At 39.8% G+C, this 22,621-nt stretch overlaps 1 protein-coding gene across 1 annotated transcript in view; it reads right to left on the bottom strand.

The window, feature by feature from the left end:
• The window catches only part of CSNK1G1 (casein kinase 1 gamma 1), a 154,768-nt gene that overhangs the window by 46,715 nt on the left and 85,432 nt on the right, over positions 1-22,621 (bottom strand). The window contains 1 exon segment of the mRNA XM_010598038.3: positions 20,017-20,086. Within this exon segment, the coding sequence (XP_010596340.2) occupies positions 20,017-20,086 (70 nt within the window).

The raw sequence follows: 22,621 nt of genomic DNA, 5'->3' as shown, positions 1-22,621 counted from the left end.
TGCCGTTGGGTCAGTTCTGACTCATAGCGACCCTATGCACAACAGAACGAAACACTGTCCGGTCCTGCGCCATCCTTACAATCGTTGTTATGCTTGAGCTCACTGTTGCAGCCACTGTGTCAAACCACCTTGTTGAGGGTCTTCCTCTTTTCCGCTGACCCTGTACTCTGCCAAGCATGATGTCCTTCTCCAGGGACTCATCCCTCCTGACAACATGTCCAAAGTATGTAAGACGCAGCCTTGCCATCCTTGCTTCCAAGGAGCATTCTGGCCACACTTCTTCCAAGACAGATTTGTTCGCTCTTTTGGCAGTCCATGGTATATTCAATATTTTTCGCCAATACCACAATTCAAAGGTGTCACCTCTTCTTCGGTCTTCCTTATTCATTGTCCAGCTTTCACATGCATATGATGTGACTGAAAATACCATGGCTTGGGTCAGGAGCACCTTAGTCTTCAAGGTGACATCTTTGCTCTTCAACACTTTGAAGAGGTCCTTTGCAGCAGATTTGCCCAATGCAATGCGTCTTTTGATTTCTTGACTGCTGCTTCCATGGCTGTTGATTGTGTAAAATGAAATCCTTGACAACTTCAATCTTTTCTCCGTTTATCATGATGCTGCTCATTGGTCCAGTTGTGAGGATTTTTGTTTTATGTTGAGGTGCAATCCATACTGAAGGCTGTGTCTTTGATCTTCATTAGTAAGTGCTTCAAGTCCTCTTCACTTTCAGCAAGCAAGGCTGTGTCATCTGCATAACGCAGGTTGTTAATGAGTCTTCCTCCAATCCTGATGCCCTGTTCTTCTTCATACAGTCCAGCTTCTCGTATTTGTTCACCATACAGATTAAATAGGTATGGTGAAAGAATACTACCCTGACGCACACCTTTCCTGACTTTAAACCAATCAGCATCCCTTTGTTCTGTCCGAACAACTGCCTCTGGATCTATGTAAAGGTTCCTCAAGAGCACAATTAAGTGTTCTGAAACTCCCATTCTTCGCAGTGTTATCCATAGTTTGTTATGATCCACACAGTCAAATGCCTTTGCATAGTCAATAAAACACAGGTAAACATCCTTCTGGGATGAGCCTGCGTAAGTACTATACCAACTTTCTGCAACTCATCACAACTCTGTAGCCCAGTCCACTTACATGTAAGTTACGTGGGTCTATTTTCAAAACCTCATGTTCTATTTTCATGAAGTTCCTTAAAAGACAAGAAAATCCAAGTAACAAATTCTGCCTTCACACTGAGCAAATACCTTTGCAGTTCTGCGCTTTGCAAAACAATACACTGAAAAGGTGTCAGCACTCTGTGTTCCTGTGAGATGTATGCAGTCCAAACGATTTCTATAATAAGCCCATAACACTCAATTTGCAACAAAAGAAATTACTGGCCCACAAGTCTTCACCAGCAAAGTGTTTTAAAATAGAAGTGGTTTTGTTTTGTAGGAGGGAGAAGGACAATTTCTCTAACATTTTATGTATGTAATTAAACGCAATTGCTCTATACGCCTTGTGTGACTTAGAGATTGAGTTTTACAGGGTACAGAAGGGCCACGTGGTGGTTGGCTTTAGCAGATGAGCAGGTCTCTTACAACATTACCTGTGAGCTTTTTTTTTTTTTGCTTATATTTCAATATAGAGTACATTGTTAGCAATAATATGAGAAATGTCCCAAGACATGGGGCAGCTACTTGTGGAAAATGCATGCAAAGGAAAACACAACCATAAAATTTATCCTGTGCACTGAGTGTTGGGCTTCAGAAACACCAGTTCCTTGTTTGGTTAACTAGTGTAGCTAGTTAATAAAGGCTAAGGTCACGATGTTTCCTCCTTGGAAGAACACAGAAATTCACAGCACCAACACCACTAAATTAGCTCCATTAAAGATGAGCAATTATTGGTACTGGCTATGTGAATTACACCCTTCCAAGACCAGTATATAAAATAATCCTGTTATTTTTCTTCACGAAATTAAGCATTAGCCACAGATTGAACTTAAACCGTAAGATCAATGGAAATAATTTACAAACATTTCCTGGACAATGTAAGCAGATTTGGAAACGCAGAGGCACACTTTCAAAGGAAAAGAAGACCACACTGCACGTTTCTTTGTCTGAAATTTGTTCCATATACTCTAAGACAGGGATGCTTTTCACAGACCGATCCCAGGTTCTTGCTCCTGACTCACCAACTCAGACACACGTTTATGTTTAGGTTCTGCTCCCTAAGAGGAACAACAGTGACAGTGGTGCTGCTCCTTCTGCAAAGTATATTCAAAGGCTAAGAGAGTTTCAAATACTCCCACACCCATTTTTTTAGGAACAACCCAGTAAACAGGACTATAACTTTTTTTTTTTTAAATATGAGATGTCTGCTGTCGCCCTAATATTTACTTATTTCACATTGGCCACTCACACTGAAAGCACCAGGTCCTTAGAGGGTGAAAGTTTGGCAAGTGTGGCTTTAAGCCTCAACTTATCATTTCAGATTCCCTCAACGTATGTGAAGGCTGCCTCTATTACTAGAGGCCATAAACAGAATGTTTCCTAAGATTCTGTTTTTCCAGCAAGAGTATGGGGACTACCACAAACACAGGTGCGATTAGCTGTGCGAAGGGCTGCTCTCATTCTGGGAATGCTCACTGTCCTCTGCAGGACACCACACAGCTCTTCTTAGGCTCTCCTCTCCACTTTGAGAATCTCAAGATGTCTGAACTGTCTTAAGGCAAAATGTCTTGCTTTTTAGCAGTGTTACTTGCAGGAAAGAAAAGTTCCGTCTGTAAGCTCACCATTCTCTTGTCATCCTGTCAACTGCTTCCTCTCAGTTCTCAAAGCCCCCATGATTCTGTACCTCCACACAAGCTTTCTGATCCACGACTGGAAAGCTGACCCAAGTCGAGTCAGCCAGTCTCTTTCCTAGGAACTTGCAAATGGGACACAGGGCAAGGGCTGCCTGGGAGGCCTTTTTCCACCAAAGTAGAGAGAAGCAGAGAAGGCTAATGATGTGGAGAAAAGAATGAAGCAGGCAAACAGAGAGGCAGAGGCAAGAGATTTTATAGTCCTAGGCAGAAGAGAGCCAGGAACAAACAGCAGTTGTCTTCATCCCTAGAGGCTTCCCAGTACATTGCTCCAACCCCTAGTGAGACCTGTATGCTTCCTTTCCTTGATTCCATGACATATTTTTGTGGTCTTCCAGTAACTCCCTTTTTGATCTAAGCTAGTTTATTGTGCAGTCAAAACAGTGTTGACTAAGACACACACGTAACTAACTGTTCATCCTCTTCTTTCTAACCATTATTTCCTAGGCACTCATTACTTGCCAGACACCATGCTAGATGCTTTAGGGAGAGAAGAAAAAAGATAAGACGCAGGCTCTGCCACTGGGGAGCTTATAGTAGAGAGAAAAGAGAAGTAAACCAGCTAGCATGATACTAGAAATATCTTAAGCCAAGCCTTTCACTCCATTACTCCTCTCAGTCTGTCGTACCCTGGTGGCTTGAGTGTTGCTTTGATGCTGGAAGCTATGGTACCTGTATTTCAAATACTAACAGGGCACCCACGGCGGGCAGGTTTCAGCGGAACTTCCAGACTAAGCCAGACTAGGAAAAAGGACCTGGTATCCTACTGCTAAAAAACCTGGCCAGTGAAAATTTTATGAATTGCGCAGAACACGGCTGATATACGGCTGGAAGTTAGCCCCTCAGGTTGGAAGGCACTCAAAATATGCCTGGGGAAGAGCTGCCTCCTCAAAGCAGAGTTGACCTTCATGATGCGGATGAAGAAAAGCTTTTGGGACTTTCATTTGCTGATGTGGCATCACTTAAAATGAGAAGAAACAGCTGCAAGCATCCATTAATAACTGGAACATGGAATGTGCAAAGTATTAATCTAGAAAAATTGGAAGTTGAGAGAAAGATGTGGCAATCTGTTTCCGTAAAGATTTATAGCCTTGAAAACTCTATGGGGCAGTTCTCTGGCCTTTAGGGTGGCTATGAGTCAGAATTTACTCCACGGCAATAGGTACGGTATATGGGTTATGCTATCTGGCTTCACAAGAAATCCTACCTTCCACAGTGGAGGCAGGAGGTGGCCCCCAAATATCTATCCTTTATTTTCGGGAGAGTAACATTCACTAATGTCGGTAGGCCACTGTGATAAACCTTACTTGTGATGTCTCAGTAGTTTAGCACTAATAACACTTCTTTGAGACTTCATAAATGAATACAGTTACGATAAGGATCAAACATTATTTAGCAAGCCAGTTGTCCTGATCCCTGTATAATGGACTTGACTCAATATTATAGAACACAAATAGGTACGGTAATTTGTGTTTCTTTTCTGGAGTTCTTTTCCCAGGTGTTACAAGATGCCTGTGGTCAAGAGTCCCAAACTGGCATAAAAGGTTATGGAGTTGTGGAAGGAGGAGTGTTCATCCTCTCCAAGGAGGCACAAGTGTGCATAACTGTATTTCAATCTGACCACATTCAGCTTCTCTAAAAGAAACACCTCCCTCAAGATGAGAGAGGTAGTGGGTTCATCATAGCTAGAATTCTGCTCTATTGAGTCAGAGAACAGACTGGGAAATATTAATTTACTATTACTTGAGAACCCATCAAAAATTCTTCAAAACTGCAACTATTAAGCCTTCAATGTGATTATAAAAAAAGCTATGAAAAATGTAACTAGGGTATTTCCATTTCTACAGCAAAGTCAGACCTTCAGCTTCAATGTGAAACAATACTGTCTTGTGTTTCTACAGTATTTTTCCCTTAAAGATTCAAGGCCATTATTGGCATTACCTTGTTCAACTCCAACAGGTCTGCAAACAGAGGAAACAAAGTTTTCCTATTATATGAAAAGGAAACTGAGGCACAGCAGAGCCAAATGGTTAACCTTGAGTCACACAGAAAACACTGAGAAAACTTGGGCTAAACTTTTTTCCTCACTCTAATTTTTGGCTGTCTCCACTTATTCATTTATACTGATGACAAGTATCTAAATCTCCATAGTCCTCTAAATGTAATTTCAAGGCTGCCCATTATACCAATTAAGATCCATTTTGTCTGAATTTAGTGGTATGTGTCTACAGCTGCTAACCAAAGAGTTGGCAGTTCAAATCCGCCAGGTGCTCCTTGGAAACTCTATGGGGCAGTTCTGCTCTGGCCTATAGGGTAACTATGAGTTGGAATCGACTCGACGACATTGGGTTTTTTCTTATATATATATAAAATCTCTGGCAGAAAGACTTCTGGAAAACTCAGGCCTGGGGAGAAAGGATTCAGATTTCTTTCTTTTACGAAGTTCACTATTTTCATTCTTTCTCTTGTTATAGAATCTTTCTACTCAACTAGAGACCAAAAGGCTTAAAATTCTTTACTAAGGGACATCTAAACTGAGGCATGCTACTTGTTTGCGACTACCCTCTTATATAAGATTCACTTTTATTTTAAGTAAATTTCCCATCTTTCTAGTATCGCTTCTGACGTTCTTACTCTTGATTTTCCTGTGTGCTTCTTGTATTTGCCCAGCTCGTTCCCATGTGCTCTTGAGGAAGTCCACAAAGCCATGGTGGCGTAGCGGTTAAAAGCTTGGCTGCTAACCACGAGCCGCTCCTTGGAAACCCTATGGGGCACTTCTGCTCTGTCCTATAGGGTCGTTATGAGTCAGAACCACCTCAACAGCGCCTAACAACAAGGAAGTCCACAACATTCTAGGAGGATCTTGTCAACCTCACACAATTTCTCATGATTTCTTCAGATCTATGTTTTATTCCTGTTGAAGCAGAACCATGTTCCTGTTATTTTAACAGCTGCCTAGATTCAAAACTTTTCCTGGTACCAACCAGAACCTCTGGTCTTTTTTTTAATCTTAATAAATTTTGATTGATTTAGTTTCTGAAAATAATCTCTATGGAGTTTTATAGTATACATTACTGTGTACATCACGTGTGGGTGTATGTATGTGCACAACTGCACAAAGTTGTATACATAAAAAGCCATAAATGCTGTATTTTTGAGTGATGTAAGTGTTTTTCCAGAGTCATTCTGTATCTGATTTTTTGGTAATTCTATGCTTGATTTTTGTCATGCACATTGACACTGAACCTAACTTCCAGGTAAGATATGGCTCTACTACATAATACAGCCCGCCATAGTACTGCCCCCACTCTCAACTATTTGATATCAGTTAAGTTGATGAGTCTACAGAAGGCTCACATATGTAACAGAAAAATAAAAATCATTAAGTATTTATTCAGAGCCTAATATGAGCCAAGCACCAGAGCAGACATTGGACACTGCTGAACAAATCAGAGCTGGTCTCTGCCCTCAGGGACAAAGAGATTGGGAAAGAGAGGGAATGTTAGAGACAGCAAACCAGTAAACAACTATTTAAGTACATGTTTCTGATAAGTACTATGGAAGAAATTTACAGGATGAAATGATGTTTCTGGTTAGCCTCCTGTCTTTTTTGATGGCATAAAAAACCATTCTCTCCTAAAAACCAAAAAACCTGTTGCTGTTGAGTCGATTCCAACTCATAGCGACCCTACAGGACAGAGCAGAACTGATCCATAGGGTTTCTAATGAGGACCTGATGGATTTGAACTGCCAACCTTTTGGTTAGGAGCTGTAGCTCTTAACCACCATGCCACCAGGGTTTCCCATTCTTTCCTACCAACTTGAAAATTATAAAGCTTCATCAGCTGTTTTAACGCTTTATCCACAGCACAAAGGTTTCTGAAAATGGCTTGCATATGGTAGCTCTGAGCTTCTCAGTTGTATACATGGCTCATGCAGTCAATATAAATTATTAATTTTGTTTGGGAAAAGAAAAAATAGTTTCGAAACCTAGAAAGCCCCTGATCATGAAAGGTATGAAGATAACAAAGGCAGTCTTTTTAAGTCACAGAATTTGGAGGTACCATGTGAAACAAAATTCTACCATTTCACTGGGTGGGAAAGTTCTGGGCCTTTGTCCCCAAAAAATGTTTACACAACTATCTTCCATGACTGTTTTATAGTTAGGTGGAAGCCTGGCCATCTGCTGGTTACATGTGTGTGTATGCATAAAAGACACAGACCTGTACAAAAACATGGGACAAACACATTCCTAGCTCAAGTGTACCCGCTGTGTGACCCTAGGTAAGTTACTAAACTTCCCTAAGCTCAAAAAATGGGGGAAAATGAAATAACCATATAAAGCACCTACTGAAAACAAATTTACTTATTTTCTCTGCCCGATGAGATTTTGCCTGAGCTTGACTCTAGGTGTAAAGTTTCAATAAAGATCTTGCTGTCTTTCCTTTCCTTGAGGGTTAGCATCTCCTTTACAAGACAGGCAAATCAGAATAGTCATTAGCAGATTTAAATAGCTGCTGAAAAGCCAGGGCTCAGCAGCTGAGGCTTAGATTCAGCTATGATATGGTATTTATCCCAAGAGCCCTTGACAGATCTTCCCCAGGACTTCAAACCAGTTCATTCTGGCTGGAACCTCTGCTGAGAATTTCCATTTCTAACAACTTCCCAGGTGATGCTAACACTGCTGTTTAGGTATCAATTCTGAGAACCACTAATAGAGCAGTGGGTCTCAAATTTTATTATATATAAGAATCACCCAGAGGGCTTGTTAAAATGTACGTTCTGATTCAGTATACCTGGGGGTAGAAATGCAAATTCTGAGCAGTGAACTTGTTAAAAACGCAAATTCTCAGCAGGGGTTTGAACCGGAACCAGTTCAAAGCCCTGTTTCTAGCTACAGATTTTCATCCTCATACTGTCCTATATGGAATTGTTTAGGCAGTGGCTCTGGCATATCTCTGCCCAAAACCTGTTGCTCACCAAGGCCTATTCCCGTATGCCACAAGCCTAAGCGGGAGGTGTGCTGATAAAAGATTTGTGGGCTGGGGAATTTTTTTTTTTCTTGTGCTTTAAGTGAAAGTTTACAAATCAAGTCAGTCTCTCACACAAAAATTTATATACACCTTGCTATGTACTCCTAGTTGCTCGCCCCCTAACGAGACAGCGCACTCCTTCTCTCCACCCTGTATTCCCATGTCCATTCAACCAGCTCCTGTCCCTCTCTGCCTTCTCATCTTGCCTCCAGACAGGAGCTGCCCACATAGTCTCACGGGCCTACTTGAGCCAAGAAGCTCACTCCTCACCAGTATTATTTTCTGTCTCACAGTCCAGTCCAATCCCTGTCTGAAGAGTGGGTTTCGGGAATGGTTTCAGTCTTGGGCTAACAGAAGGTCTGGGAACTATGACCTCCGGGTCCCTTGGGTCTCAGTCAGACCATTAAGTCTGGTCTTTTTCACGAGAAATTGAGGTTTGCATCCCACTGTTCTCCTGCTCCATCAGGGACTCTCTGTTGTGCTCCCTGTCAGGGCAGTCATCGGTTGTAGCTGGGCACCATCTAGTTCTTCTAATCTCAGGCTGAAGTAGTCTCTGGTTTATGTGGCCCTTTCTGTCTCTTGGGCTCATATTTACCTTGCGTCTTTGGTGTTCTTCATCCTCCTTTGCTCCAGGTGGGTTGAAACCAATTGATGCATCTTAGATGGCTGCTTGCTAGCGTTTAAGACACCACTCACCAAAGTGGGATGCAGAACGTTTTCTTAACACATTTTGTTTTGGCAATTGACCTAGGTGTCCCCTGAAACCATGGTCCACGCTGGACAACTTTTTTATTGACTATATACAGCCTCCCTAAGTAAAACAACAATGCAGGCATAGGGAAGCCTAAAAACATTCCCGTAAAAGGAAAATAAAATTAGGACTTGCCCATGGTGACTATAATACAATTAACACAACACTGATGTCTGAAGAAAATGATAACAAAAATGGTTACAACTCACAAGGTGCTTTCATCTGCTGATTGCAAGGTTTACAGCCTTTAATTACCATGATTAAATGGTGTTCTTTCTTGTGAAGCAAGCTGACCCATTGTACCAAACAAATATTGAAGCTAGCAGGAGGGCAAGCAAGTTCCAGGGAATCCAGAGTCAACCTTCAAGTCCCTGACTCCTCATCTTGTGTACTCAGAACAATCTATAGAAACTACATCTGAAAAAAAGGCATAATTGTCCTCATTGCCAAAGACCTCTGTGCCTTGAAAAATCAAAACACAATGATATAAGAAGGTCCGGGGGGCGGGACAATACAAACTGAAGAACCTATTTGGTTTAGTCACAGGAGAAGATCTAAAACTTTTGATTTTCCATCAATGAGGAAAAGAAACAGTAATTTTTCATAATCATTACATACAGTTGTAGAGTTTCACATTAAAAATTTTTTGGTTTTGTTTACAATAAATTTGGAAATTCTCCAACAACCGCAGGCTCAATAATTTGAACCACATTTTGCAAGTAAAAATCCACCCCCATTCCTGCCACCCCATTATGTGGAAATACTAGATCATGTTCCCACGTTGATTCACTGACCACCAGATGTTCATTTTGCCAAGGTTACATTTACACTGTAATGAACTTCCAAAAAGTAAGTTGTTCTCTGAAACTAAGACACCAAATATAAATGTCTACATAGGAAATACAACCAGGATGCTTTTTGTATAGTAACATGTCATCTTTAAGAGTTTTTTTTTTTAATCATAGAATCTTAGAGTTCAAATAGGTCTTAGAAAGTCATCTCTTCTGTCTTTCTACCCAATGTACAAATTTCCCTCAACTTCTACCTGAATACTCCTTCATTCCCCCTTCACTCAGACATAGGAAATCATACTGCATAAGACAGCTCATTCTAGCTTACAGTTTGCTTTTCCCCCTTCCTACAAGAAGTTGTTTAGATAGAAAGGAAACAAGATATTGTACCACTTTATTAGCATTTGTTGAGCTTGTGCTAGAAGCTGTCAATACATGGCTCAGGATCAACAGGGGCCAGGTTTTGACAACCAAGCTATGAGGATGCAAGAGGTAGGAGAGAGAATCCACTGGTGCAGTCTTTTAAAAAACTAGCTATTATAAAAATACATGTTTAGGGTAAAAAAATTCAAATACTACTGCAGGATATAAAGTGAGAACTTAGAAAACTACCGCTTCTCATTCCTAATTATACTCTTTCAAAGGTAATCATTATTAAATTTTTAATATTTCACTCAGGTATGTTCTATAGCTCATATAGGCACATCTGCACTAAATATGAATTTTTATAGTAAGCAAATAGGATCATATTTTACTCTTTTGCAAATCTTTCACTTAAAAATATGTTGAGGCACCATAACTAACAATGCATAAAAAAAAATGCATAAACACCAGAAAATAAACCAGATAACTCAGAGCTCCTAAAAATTAAGCACTTATACTCATCAAAAAAAAACCACTGCCGTCAAGTCAATTCTGACTCAAGGTGACCCTACATGACAGAGTAGAACTGCCCCGTAGGGTTTCCAAGGAGCCCAGGGTCGATGTGAACTGCCAACCTTTTGGTTAGCAGCCATGGCTCTCAACCACTGCACCACCAGGGTTTCCTACTTATCAAAAGACTTTACTAAAAGAGTAAAAAAGAGAACCTACGGACTGGGAAAAAATTTTAGCTACGACATAGCCTACAAGGGTCCAATCTCTAAAATCTATAAAATATTTCAATACCTCGATAATAAAAAAACAAATAATCCAATTTAAAAAAATGGGCAAAGGATATGAACAAACACTTCAAGAAGACATTCAGGCAGCTAACAGGCACATGAGGAAATGCTCAAGATCATCAGCCATTAGAGAAATGCAAATCAAAACTACAACGAGATACCATCTCATCCTGATTTCACTGGCATGAATCAAAAACACAGAAAATAACAAATGTTGGAGAGACTGCAGGGAGACTGGAACTCTTATGCACTGCTGTTGGAAATGTAAAATGGTACAATCACCATGGGAAAAGATATTGTACCTCCTTAAAAAAGCTAGAAATAGAAATATCATATGATCCAGCAATTCCACTCCCAGGAATATATCTTAGAGAAGTAAGAGCCCTTACACGAATAGACATAGGCACACTCATGTTCTGTGCAGCATTATTCACAATAGCAAGATGGAAACAATCTAAGTGCCCATCATCAGATGAACGGATAAACAAATTATGGTGGATTTAGTGGGGACTAGAAGGGAACGTGGATTTAAGAAAAGGCTTTTGAGTTGGGAGGTTTTCAGCACATTTGTATGGAGACGTTACAGAGAGGAAAAGCTGATAATACAGGAAAGTAGAAGGGACAATTGTAGAAATAAAGCCTTGAGTAGGCAAAAGGGGATAGGAGCCAGTGGACAAGTGGGAGTTTACACAGGAGCCTGAGCAAGTCATCCATTTTATCAGGAGGGAAGAATAGTAATGGAATACGGATGAAGGCAAGTTGATAGATTCGGTGGTGGGAACATGTGGATGTTCTCTTCTGATTGCTTCTATTCTGTCTGATATAAACAGTATCACAGCTGAGAGTGAGGAAGGAAAGGAAGCTTTTGCAGGCTTGATGAGGTCACCTAGGGCAGTGGATGCGTAGGGACCTGACTAGGGAGATATAAAAGGATGGGCAGGCAGCACAAAAGGCCCACTTGAGATTTGTGGTCATGTTATTTAAAGTGAGGCCAGTCAACATGGTTGTGTTTTCTCTAATCATATTTAGCTGCAAATGGGGGACTGAAGAGCTGAGCTGAGCCAGGGCTGAGGTTTTGCTAGGTGACTATGATGGAGAGAGGGTTAGGTAAGGGAATCTAGGGTGTATGGAGAAGAGTGATCATGACAACGGATCTGGAAATCTCACCTGGTGTCATGTATTGAACAGTGATCCCCAAAATGTGTGTCCACTTGGCTAGGTTATGCTTCCAGTACGGTGCGACTGTCCACTGTTTTGCCATCTGATGTGATTTTCCTATGTGTTGTAAATCCTACTTCTCTGTTAAGGAGGCAGGACTCAACCCTCAAGATTAGGTTGTATCTTGAGTCGATCTCTTTTGAGATACAAAAGAGAAGCAATCAGAGAGTCAGGGGGACCTCATATTACCAAGAAAGTAGTGCCAGTAGCAGAGCATGTCCAACAGACCCCAGGTCCCTGTGCTGAGAAGATCCTAGACCAGAGGAAGATTGACGGCAAGGGCCTTCCTCCAGAGCCGACAGAGACAGAAAACCTTCCCCTGGGGCTGGCACCCTGAATTCAGACTTTTAGCCTCCTAGGCTGTGAGAAAATAAATCTCTCTTTGTTAAAGCCATCCACTTGTGGTATTTCTGTTGTAGCAGCACTAGATGACTAAGACACCTGGATAAAGAAGGAAGTGAGGGCATTAGGTTGGCCACTGATAGTGAAAAGATAGTAGGATTAACGGACTGGCAGTAACTGTGGAGTGGAAGAATTTTTTGATGGAATTACTAGCTAGAGTGAGTTGGAATGATAGGAGGGGCAGTGGAAGAGCATAATGCTGAAAATTATGGATGAAGAGTTATTGGTAGCGTAACGTCTATCGATACAATGGCTAAGTAGTTGATAAGGTAAGGAGAACAATTACCATTGGAGATGGGCAGTGAAAGAATTGAGAGCCTAGAGCATGGGAAAAACTGTGTATGTGAATATTAAAATCTTTAAAAATGACAGCTGTAGTGTATAGTAAAATAGTGAACCAGGTGACTACAAGAAGGAAGAGTAGTAGCTGATAAAATCTGATGGGAACTTTAGGGAGGAAAAAGGGACAAAAGTCTGGAAGTAGCAATAAAGGAACATGGTACTTGAAGTATGAGAGAGTAAGCACCACTTGAGAGGGCTGCCAGGGGACTCATGTCTTTACGGGGCAGCCAGGTTTCATTTAGACTGGGAAGATGAAGACAGCACTCAGGAACGATTGAGGACACAGGAGATTTTGCTACAACAGACTCTGAGGGCCTGGGATGTTGAGGTGAACTTGTGAAACTGGATTTGATTAGGCAGAATCAGAGCTTTACGGGGATAAAGAGTCTGAACGATGAGTGATAACCCAAGAGTCAAGCACTTCTAGTTCAAATGAAGTAAACAGGGGTGTAGGACATGATGAAATCAGTCCTGGTGATCTATTAAGTAGGATAATTAGAATGAGAGCTTCTTCTTCAGGATAGATTGTGGTAGAGAGGCAAGATTGGGCTGAGGGAGGTCTTGCCAGGATCGTGTAAAATTCCTCTTTAGTCTCCCTATCTTCAGACTCTCATTCATCTACCACACTGATACCAGAATAACCCTTTTAAAATGCAAGCCTAAGTATTTCTCCAATACTACAATCTCCTACAAGATCTGTCCCAAGCTAACCTCTTCAGGCTTACTTCTCACTATCCCCCTGACCTTGCACAGCTTTACCCAATACCATGCAACTCCCAAACAAGCTCTGTCTGCTGCTTCATCCCTCATGCCTCCTCTCCTGCTATTTCATGGGCTTAGGTGAGGGTGCCCCTCTGCCTTTCTTCTTCCCTCCCAACACCATCTTGATGAATACCTACTTAAGTTTTTCAAGATTCACCTGGAACATTACCTTCTCTACTGTAGTCTTTCCTGGTATTCTCACTCCTTGCCACAAGGCAGAACTGACTGCTACATTCTTATAATACGTCCATCATAATGCCTGTTTATACTGTATTTATTTTACATGTCTATCACCCTCCAGTCAGATTTTATGCTTTTAAATCTTGAGAGCAGGGACCTTGCCTTATTCATCTTTGTAATTCCAGCAAGTAAAAGCACAAACAAATCTCTCTTAGAAGAAGCACAGCCAGAATGCTCCTTAGAGGCAAGGATGGCGAGACTGCGTCTTACATACTTTGGACATGTTGTCAGGAGGGATCAGTCCATGGAGGAGAACATCATGCTTGGCAGAGTACAGGGTCAGTGGAAAAGAGGAAGACCCTCAACGAGATGGATTGACACAGTGGCTGCAATAATGAGCTCAAGCATAACAACAACTGTAAGGATGGCTCAGGACTGGGCAGTGTTTCGTTCTGTTGTGCGTGGGGTCGCTATGAGTCAGAACTGACTCGACGGCACCTAACAACAACAATAACAATATAAACATTTACTGAACTCATGAAGGTGGAGGATCTCCAATAAGGTCTTAAAGGACAGGCAAGATCTCAATGCTGAGAAACCCAGTACAATATTTCCCAAACTTCGTTCTACAAAAGTTAGTGCTCTTTGAAATATAAAAGCAGGTAATGCCAGGAAAATCGACGCTGTTAATACTTTTTCTTCCGTAAGGTATTCAAAAATAATGTGTATGAGAAAAAGTTAACAAATATACAGTTGCTACATGCCTTTAGGAAATACAGAAGCACATGTATTGTGAGAATGCCAGGAAGGTGCTTGAGCAAGAAGCTGATGCGTGAGCCTGTGCATGACCTAGGCATTGAAGAAGAGACAGCAATGACCAACTGATACCACATTTAAGTTCTGTGTAATGATTACTGCTTTCTGTCATGTTCGTAATTTTATATTTTCAGTATATATTTGTGATAATATTTAATACTATATACTAAATAAATGAATTAAAATTTGATATTTCTCCTATTCTATCTGATTAAATGTACAGGTACATAAAATTTCATGCATGCTGCTAGTATTCTTTCAATAAATTTCCACTTAAAATGTGTTCTCTATTCAAATACATTTGGGAGATACTGACTCTATGAAGGTAAACATCTAGTCTACAGAAATAAAATATACTGAAATTTACTAAAAGTATAATCAACTACAAACCAGGTTCAGGAGTCACATCTATAAAAAGGGGTCCAATCAAAATTGCATCTCTGGCCAGTCCTAACTCTCAGGTCTTCAGTGCACACACGTGAGCCTGACATTTCTCCTCTCTTGAAAATGGAGGGCAGTCACCGACAATATATCACATCGCTCAAGGAAAATATTTGAAAGCCAAAATGTTAAGGAAGAGGTTAGAAACTAAAGATAGAAAAGAACCAAAAAACATTTAGCACTTCCCTGTTTTGCACATTAAATACATCAAGATAACCCAATTAGATGATCAGAGTTCATTTCTTCACTGCTCAAGCAGAATTACATTTTACAGATAATTAAGCCAGTGAAACTTCGTCAGTAATCCTCAGCTCAGCAACAACCAGCAAGCACCTCAAATCTACCAAAGCTTAAAATCCTAAATATCACCACAGGATGTCTATGTCAGAGACAATAAAACTTTATAGTTTTTAGTGTCCAGGCACCTTGGAAAAGCCATACAACTGCTCTTAAACAGAGTTAACAGTATCACTTAAGTACCTTTTTGGAAAATAAAGACCACTCTTTAACATTTTTTTCATCTCTTACTAGGTTAAAAAGCAACTGTGTTTAAAAGTAAAACCTTTGCAGCGATCTCCAGTTGGCAAGTGTTTCTGATCAGTCACTGGCCTCCAGAAGCTCATGGAGCTTTGAATTTTGCTGTTTAAACAAGGTTATCACGTGAGCTTCCCCAGGCATTTGCTGCCCAGCAGGTGCAACGCTGTGAACTGGGGCTGTACCTGACGTGCAGGCTCTGAGTAATACAGTGAGGAAAAACAAACAAAAAAAAAACTCACCACTACCCTCAATTTCAAACCATCATCTGCTTCTACGTGGTTTCAAGCATTGTACTATTTCATTCCTCTAAGTATTCAGAGCCAAATATTAAAACTTCTTAGACATCAAATAAAATAAATTCGGTCTGAAAATCAGCCCGTGGTGAAAGAAACTGTGGGAGAGGCAAGAAGAGAAACGAAATGGGGACTAAGAAGAACATACAGAAGTCTTGAGTTATGAAATCAGCAGGGAAAATGACTTCCCCAAATAAAAACAATCTAAATGTAACCCAAATACAAAATGGGTGCCTAAATTATAGCCTATGAAGCTGATGGGATATCATACAATGATCAGAAGCATTAAGAATATGGAGCTTCATGACAAATGTTAAGTGAAAGAAGACATACTTTTGTGTGAGCTGAGATTAACTATGAAATATGTCTGCATAAGGAAAGGAGAGAAAGAAACATTAAAGTGAAATGTAGCTGGGTTAGGGTGGTAAGTGCATGAATCATCACCTCCTCCCAAAATATCCTCTAATATTTTGTAATTTGATTTCTATAATAAATGAAAATAGACAAAATGACAATTATTAGAAACATCAAGATAACCTGCTCTCAGTTCCAAGACCCTCTAGGCCCTATTTACATTCTTCCTTGATTATCCTGGACATATTAACCCTAACAGTAAATCATCAGGTCTTGAAATTCCTTATGGCAAAGCTACTACCAGCAAAGCTTGAAATGCATGACTGTCCACTAGAGAGCAGAAGGGAATGAAAGGGAAGCAGTTAAGGATCAAACAAAGAGAAGAATGGACAATGACGAAGAGCTCCAAGTTAAACCATGTTCACAATCATCCAGGGCCACCATTTTTCTTCTTATCTACACATGATTAGAGAACTGGTATGGATTTCCAGATTATATGGTCAGGGTGAAATGGATGTCCAAAAAGCCAAGGTAATGATTCAGAGCTAGGTACTTGGGGAATAAATGGTCATACTCCCAAGCCAACACCAAAGTTCCTGTTTTTGGTATTTAAAATCTCAAGGTATGATTGCAATAGCAGTAATCTTTAAATTTATAATCAATCGTTTCCTCCAAAGAATTTCATCTATGTGTTTTACGAGCACTGATTAATTCCTTGAAAATCCCGTATCACAATGTTTTTTGGTTTTTGCTTTTTAATTTTTATTTTAAAGTGTTGCATGTCAAGATACTCAAATATTTTGCAAAGCTTTTGGCCTGGGATGAGTAATGACAAACACAGCATTAGTGAGTAAGAACACTGATCACATTATTTTGGTCCTTGTGTGCCTTTGGCATGAAAAGCTGTTAGCTTATTTACAATGCTGTGACATCACCTTGTTTCTAAAGAGAGTGGCATCTGCTCTAGCTACAGAAATGCTAACTACATTTGCAGCTGGGAACTTACTCTGGAAGACAGGGGAAGAAGCTCTAGTGTTCATGGTCCCATGTACAATGAGAAATGACAATATCTTGTCTACTTTCAAAATAAATGTCCCTTTCTGGCCATCCTCAAGGAATTTTTTTTTTTATCAAGAGCCTGTCAAAAATCTAAAAAGGCAAGTGTATCAAACCTTCGTAACTTCTTTCCATCACTGAAATATCTACTGACTGCCTACCACATGACAGAACTACGTTGGGCCTTGATACACTTCAGACATAAAGGTGAAGAATGCACAGGCCCTTGTTCTCAAGAAGCTTATGGTCTCATGAAACCTAGGCAATTCATAATCAATAAGACCAGAGAATCAAGATAGAAAAGTATCCTAATATTTAGTAATAATGGGACAAAATAGAAAATGACATCTAAGGGGTTCGGGTACTCAAAAATCCATAACATAACTACAAAATGCAGTGTTTCCTCCACAAATTACCTCCCCACCAGTAAGCACCTGCACACAAACACACACACAGACACCTGAGTTCTAATTTTGTGACGTTCCTCTTAAGTGAGCCTCCTAAAATAACAGAAGTTACTGTATATATGGAGACAGTGGTATTATTATCTTCCATTATCTGGATACAATATTTCTATTAATTCAACATTTTACACTAGCTTTTCTAGCAGCCATTTCATATACTTGACTTTTATGCTTTTATGAAGCTGTACTCAGTTGAGACCTACAAATCTTTTTTTATATAAGCTGCCATCATTCAATGATAAAATATCTGCAAATCGTGTTATGCAAAAAAATTAAAGGAACTGGAGACACTTGACTTAAAAAGATCTGGAGGGAGGTGATGGAGGGAGTGGCATGTAACAGCTATGGATGAACACCTCTGGGCTGCTAACATAGGGCCCAACTTGGTTCCATGAAAATAAGAAAAGGAAAATGCTGGGCCAGTATGAAGAACTTCCAATACCTTGGGCTTTCCAACACTGAAGTGCCTTGCAGAGTGGTGAATTCTATAGATGAAAGAGGTCAAGCAGAGATGAATGCCCATTTGTTAAGAAAATTCTAGAAGAATTCTCACACTTGGAAGAAATTTGAGGTAGATCTTTCAGGCTCTTTCCATCTTGGAGAAGCTTGTGGCTACCTTGGTAGTTGCAGGCAAGAGTATTAAGAAGATAGCTACTTTAACAACACTAGGTGATCTCAAAAAGCAGAACAAGGAGGCCAGGAACAAGTGAATCACCACTGAACTTCATGTAAAACCTAGAAAGCTTTGTGACTTTTAGATGATTGTCAGAAGAGGTACTGGGAAAAAGACCAATGATAGCCAGCCTACCTTACTATGAGTCAACAACTGGCCTGTCCACTACAATAGAGCCCTCCTATTCCCACCGAGTGCAACGAGGGATGTACCAGTCTCAGAGGTTCCAGTTTTCCACTGCTGCTTAAAGTTAAAGGCAATTTTTGAGACCCTTTTCCCCAAATGCTCTATTACTCTTGTTTTCAGTGCATGGAGAATGCCAAAACTTTAAGAACCTACAATGTTCTCCTGTATTTGGGGAGAGTATGAAAAGGGAAGGTGGCCTGATCTGGAAGGTCTATACAGAAGGGCATACTGGCCTGATCACTTCCCTCAGGCCCACTCAAACTTCTAGTTTGGGCTGGATCTAGCATGTTTTTACCTGTGCCTTAGATTTGTGAGACATGTAAAAACATATTTATCATAAGTGATCTACACATAGTTATCATCATGAAATTTACAAAACCAGGAACAAGAAGAGAGTCAACTTTAAAGTTTAGTTCTGGGGCATCCGGGAAGACAAGCCTCAAGTTATATATAAAGCCTGTGAACTCAGCTGCCAATCTTAAATGCTATGCCAGGAACACGATGTTTAAGGATATAATCAATCAACAAATACCTGAGGCTACTGTAAGCAAGAATTTATGTTAGGTTCAATGGAAGACAAATGTCCTCTCTGGTCTCCCTAGGTTTTGACCATGGCTGATTGCTGCTGTGATCAGGGTATGTTAAGATTTGAATAACGCCCAGTGGCTCTTATATAATTCTATATAGTCTCGGAAGTGAAACTCAAATTTCTTCACTAGTGTCTTCAATAGTGGTATTTGAAATAAAAACCATGTTTCAGTCATTTGCATAAAATTGTCATACCAAAAGAAGCATAAAGCCAAGGAACTTTTACAAATGATGAAACCAGCTCTGAAGGATTTCGTCTCCTGAGAGAGGTGTCCTACAGGTGCACCTGTAGGACAGCCTCCTTAGGGCTGGTAACATTTGCTTACTAGTCAAGATATTTTTCTGGAAGCCAGACAGTTGAGAAATTAGAGTTTTTAGGTAAAAAACAGACATGATTAAAAAAATTATAAATTTATTCTTAAAAAATCTCCAAAGGCCATGGTTATTACAATCAAATGAATACCAAAAAGGCCATTGCCGTCGAGTTGATTCTTACTCATAGCAATCCTACAGGACAGAGCAGAACTGCCCCATAAGGTTTCTAAGGGGCAGCTGATGGATTTGAACTGCCAACCTTTTGGTCAGCAGCTGCGCTCTTAACCACTGCAAAAACACCAGGGCTCCATCATATGGACAGTTCTTGTAAATTAATAAGAATAGACAAAATGACAGTGTTATGGTATTATATTTCGGAATGTGTATTTCTGAAATGTCTTTAAAACACATACATAGTATCAATGTGGTAAAATATACCTTGCAAATACCAACCCCTTCTTTCTCTTGGTATACAGAAAAAAATGAAAAGAGAATCAATGAACTAGCAAAAAGCAAAACCCCATACTATGTGTTTCAGGCAGGTAAATGCATTCTAAGGTCAGTCTGTGGGCATAGTCACAGCATCACTGGTCCCCGGTCAACTCAACTACCCCTCTAGGAGTCAGAGAGCAAGTAGCTTTTCGGCTGACTGTCTTTATTTCCCTATGCAGCAAGCAGAAGGGGTACATGCTCTGATAAAAAGGGGTAAACCACACAACAGAATTTGCATATTTTTGGGTTTCCAACTAAGATATAAGCTAAGTAAATGGATGGAAAAGGCATGACTTACCTGCACTGCCGAGCTGTTTATAAAACCTGTATTCTAAATGAAGTTGTGGTGCACGTGATTTTATAGGTTCCTGAAACCCAAGAAGAGTAATTGTGATCAGATTTAGATAAATGGGACTTTTCCATTTCTAAATTTTTAGAGTAAGCCAGGACTAAGAATTACATAATGTTTCAGAGATAATATTCATATGTGATTGTATTTCCTTACCACAACTTCTTTTTGAAAGCATAGCTGGAGAAGATAAAGCTAAATTACATACAATCCCTTCCATAGATATTTAAATAGACTTTCGGAGGGAGGTGTCATTCAATGATAGCTCCGTTACCATGAAATATTCTCCTGAAATATATTCTCCTAGGAAACCTGATGCCAAGCTCTTTTGAATACCAGCATGTATTTCATTCTTATTTTATTATGAATTTTGGATAGTAAATAGTTTTTTCCTTTCTAGAAAAATGATGCATGCTCAGTATAAAAAAATTAAAATGCAAAAAAATAAAAAAGAAAGTAAAAATAAGTCTGAAACTCTATCATTTAAGGAGAACCACGATTAACAGTGATTATCCTCTGAAGCGTTTCTTTATACGTAAGATTATATATAATGGAAACCTTGGTGGCGTAGTGGTTTAGAGCTACAGCTGCTAACCAAAAAGTCAGCAGTTCGAATCCACCAGGTGCTTCTTTGAAACCCTGTGGGGCAGTTCTACTCTGTCCTTTAGAGCCACTATGAGTTAGAATCTGCTCAATGGCAATGGGTTTGGTTTTTTTGTTGTTGTTGTTTATATATAAAATGATTCATAAATAGGTTTTTATATAAATGACATCATACTGTATTTGATGTAGTATAACGTACCTCTCTTTGAAGTCAACAATGTGATAATAACATCCTTCCATGGCAGTAAGGACAGCTATACTATATTTAATGTCTGTAGTATTCCTCGGAAACCCTGGTGGCGTAATGGTTAAATGCTTTGGCTGCTAACCAAAAGGTCAGCAGTTTGAATCTGCCAGGCGTTCCTTGGAAACTCTATGGGGCAGTTCTACTGTGTCTTACAGGGTCGCTATGAGTTGGAATCAACTCAACGGCAGTGGGTTTGGTTTTTTAGTAGTATTCCTCTGTATGTACATAAATATATATGTGTATGTCTATAGTTTTTGGACATTTGGATTATTTGCAGCTTTCAACAGTATGAACAGTGCCATTAGGAACATTCTTGCATTTCTTTTTACACTGAAGAGAATTAAAGGTTGTACATACAATTAAAATATGTAACTTTATTCAATGCGGTATTTAAGTTTTCAAAAATGAAGTTATCTAACGACACCAGAGATAAAATAGGCAAACAACCATACTCTACTCTAGTCCATACTTCAAGAATGGGCTGTTTAATTACTCTGCATTGACAGTGTCACAAACCAACTACCTAAGACAACCAAACGTTACCCTAAAAGGTATAATCTCCTTAAAGGATCATCCTTTTTGTGCAAATGATGGGCAAAGGTATCACATTATTATGACCTCTCTTTAAAAGCTCAGTATATACAGTTACCTAACATTATATATTGTTACAGTAACCACTTTTAGAAAAAGGAACCAGAATTATTTTTAATTGGCAATTCATTTGCTTTTTAGCTCCACTGTCAGTTCTGCTCTGAGACCTTCATCCTTAAAGTCCATGTCAAAAACAGATACAAATAATAATCACAGGGACAAGAGTGCCTTTGGGTAGTCTTTGAGTTCATTTCCCTAGTTTTAAGTACATCAGACGTTTACTTATCCTATTTTTAAGACTCCAAGGAAGGAGATTCCACAGCCTCCCTTGATAATTCATGTTGGTATTTTACAAGTTTCATGGTTTAAAAGGTGTTTATACTTAGCTTGAATCTCCACTATCAGAACTGAAGCCTATTTCTCTGATGTCCTTGGTAACAAGATAAAACAGCTCCTCAATAATCTGTGAATACTATAAGTGCTATCTTCAAAAAGCAGAACTAGTCAATCATTTCTTAGACTTCCTTTTTCCAGGCAAAGTAATTTCAATTCCTTTAACATTCCTCACTGATCCTATTTTTTAGTTCTTTGATCATCTTTGAAGGCTTTTTTTCCCTGAACTCACTTGAAGTTTGGTTTGCTTTTCTAAAGATATTGTTGTTAGGTGTTGTCAAGTGGTTCTGACTCATAATGACCCTATGACAACAGAACAAAACACTTCCCGGTGCTGCGCCATCCTCACAATAATTGCTATACTTGAGCCCATTGTTGCACCCACTGTGTCAATCCATCTCGTTGAGAACCTTCCTCTTTTTTGCTGACCCTCTACTTTACCAAGCACGATGTCCTTCTCCAGGGACTGGTCCCTCCTGATAACACATCTAAAGTACGTGAGACGGAGCCTCTCCATCCTCGCTTCTAAGGAGCATTCTAGCTGTACTTCTTCCAAGACAGATGTGTTCATTCTTCTCGCAGTCCATGATATAGTCAATATTCTTCACCAACACCATAATTCAAATGCATCAATTCTTCTTTGATCTTCCTTATTCATCATCAAGCTTTTGCATGCATACGAGTTGATTGAACATACCATGGCTTGGGTAGGCACACCTT

Source organism: Loxodonta africana, chromosome 13, assembly GCF_030014295.1.
Source record: "Loxodonta africana isolate mLoxAfr1 chromosome 13, mLoxAfr1.hap2, whole genome shotgun sequence".
NCBI lineage: Eukaryota > Metazoa > Chordata > Mammalia > Proboscidea > Elephantidae > Loxodonta > Loxodonta africana.
This window is presented reverse-complemented; position numbering and strand designations above follow the sequence as displayed.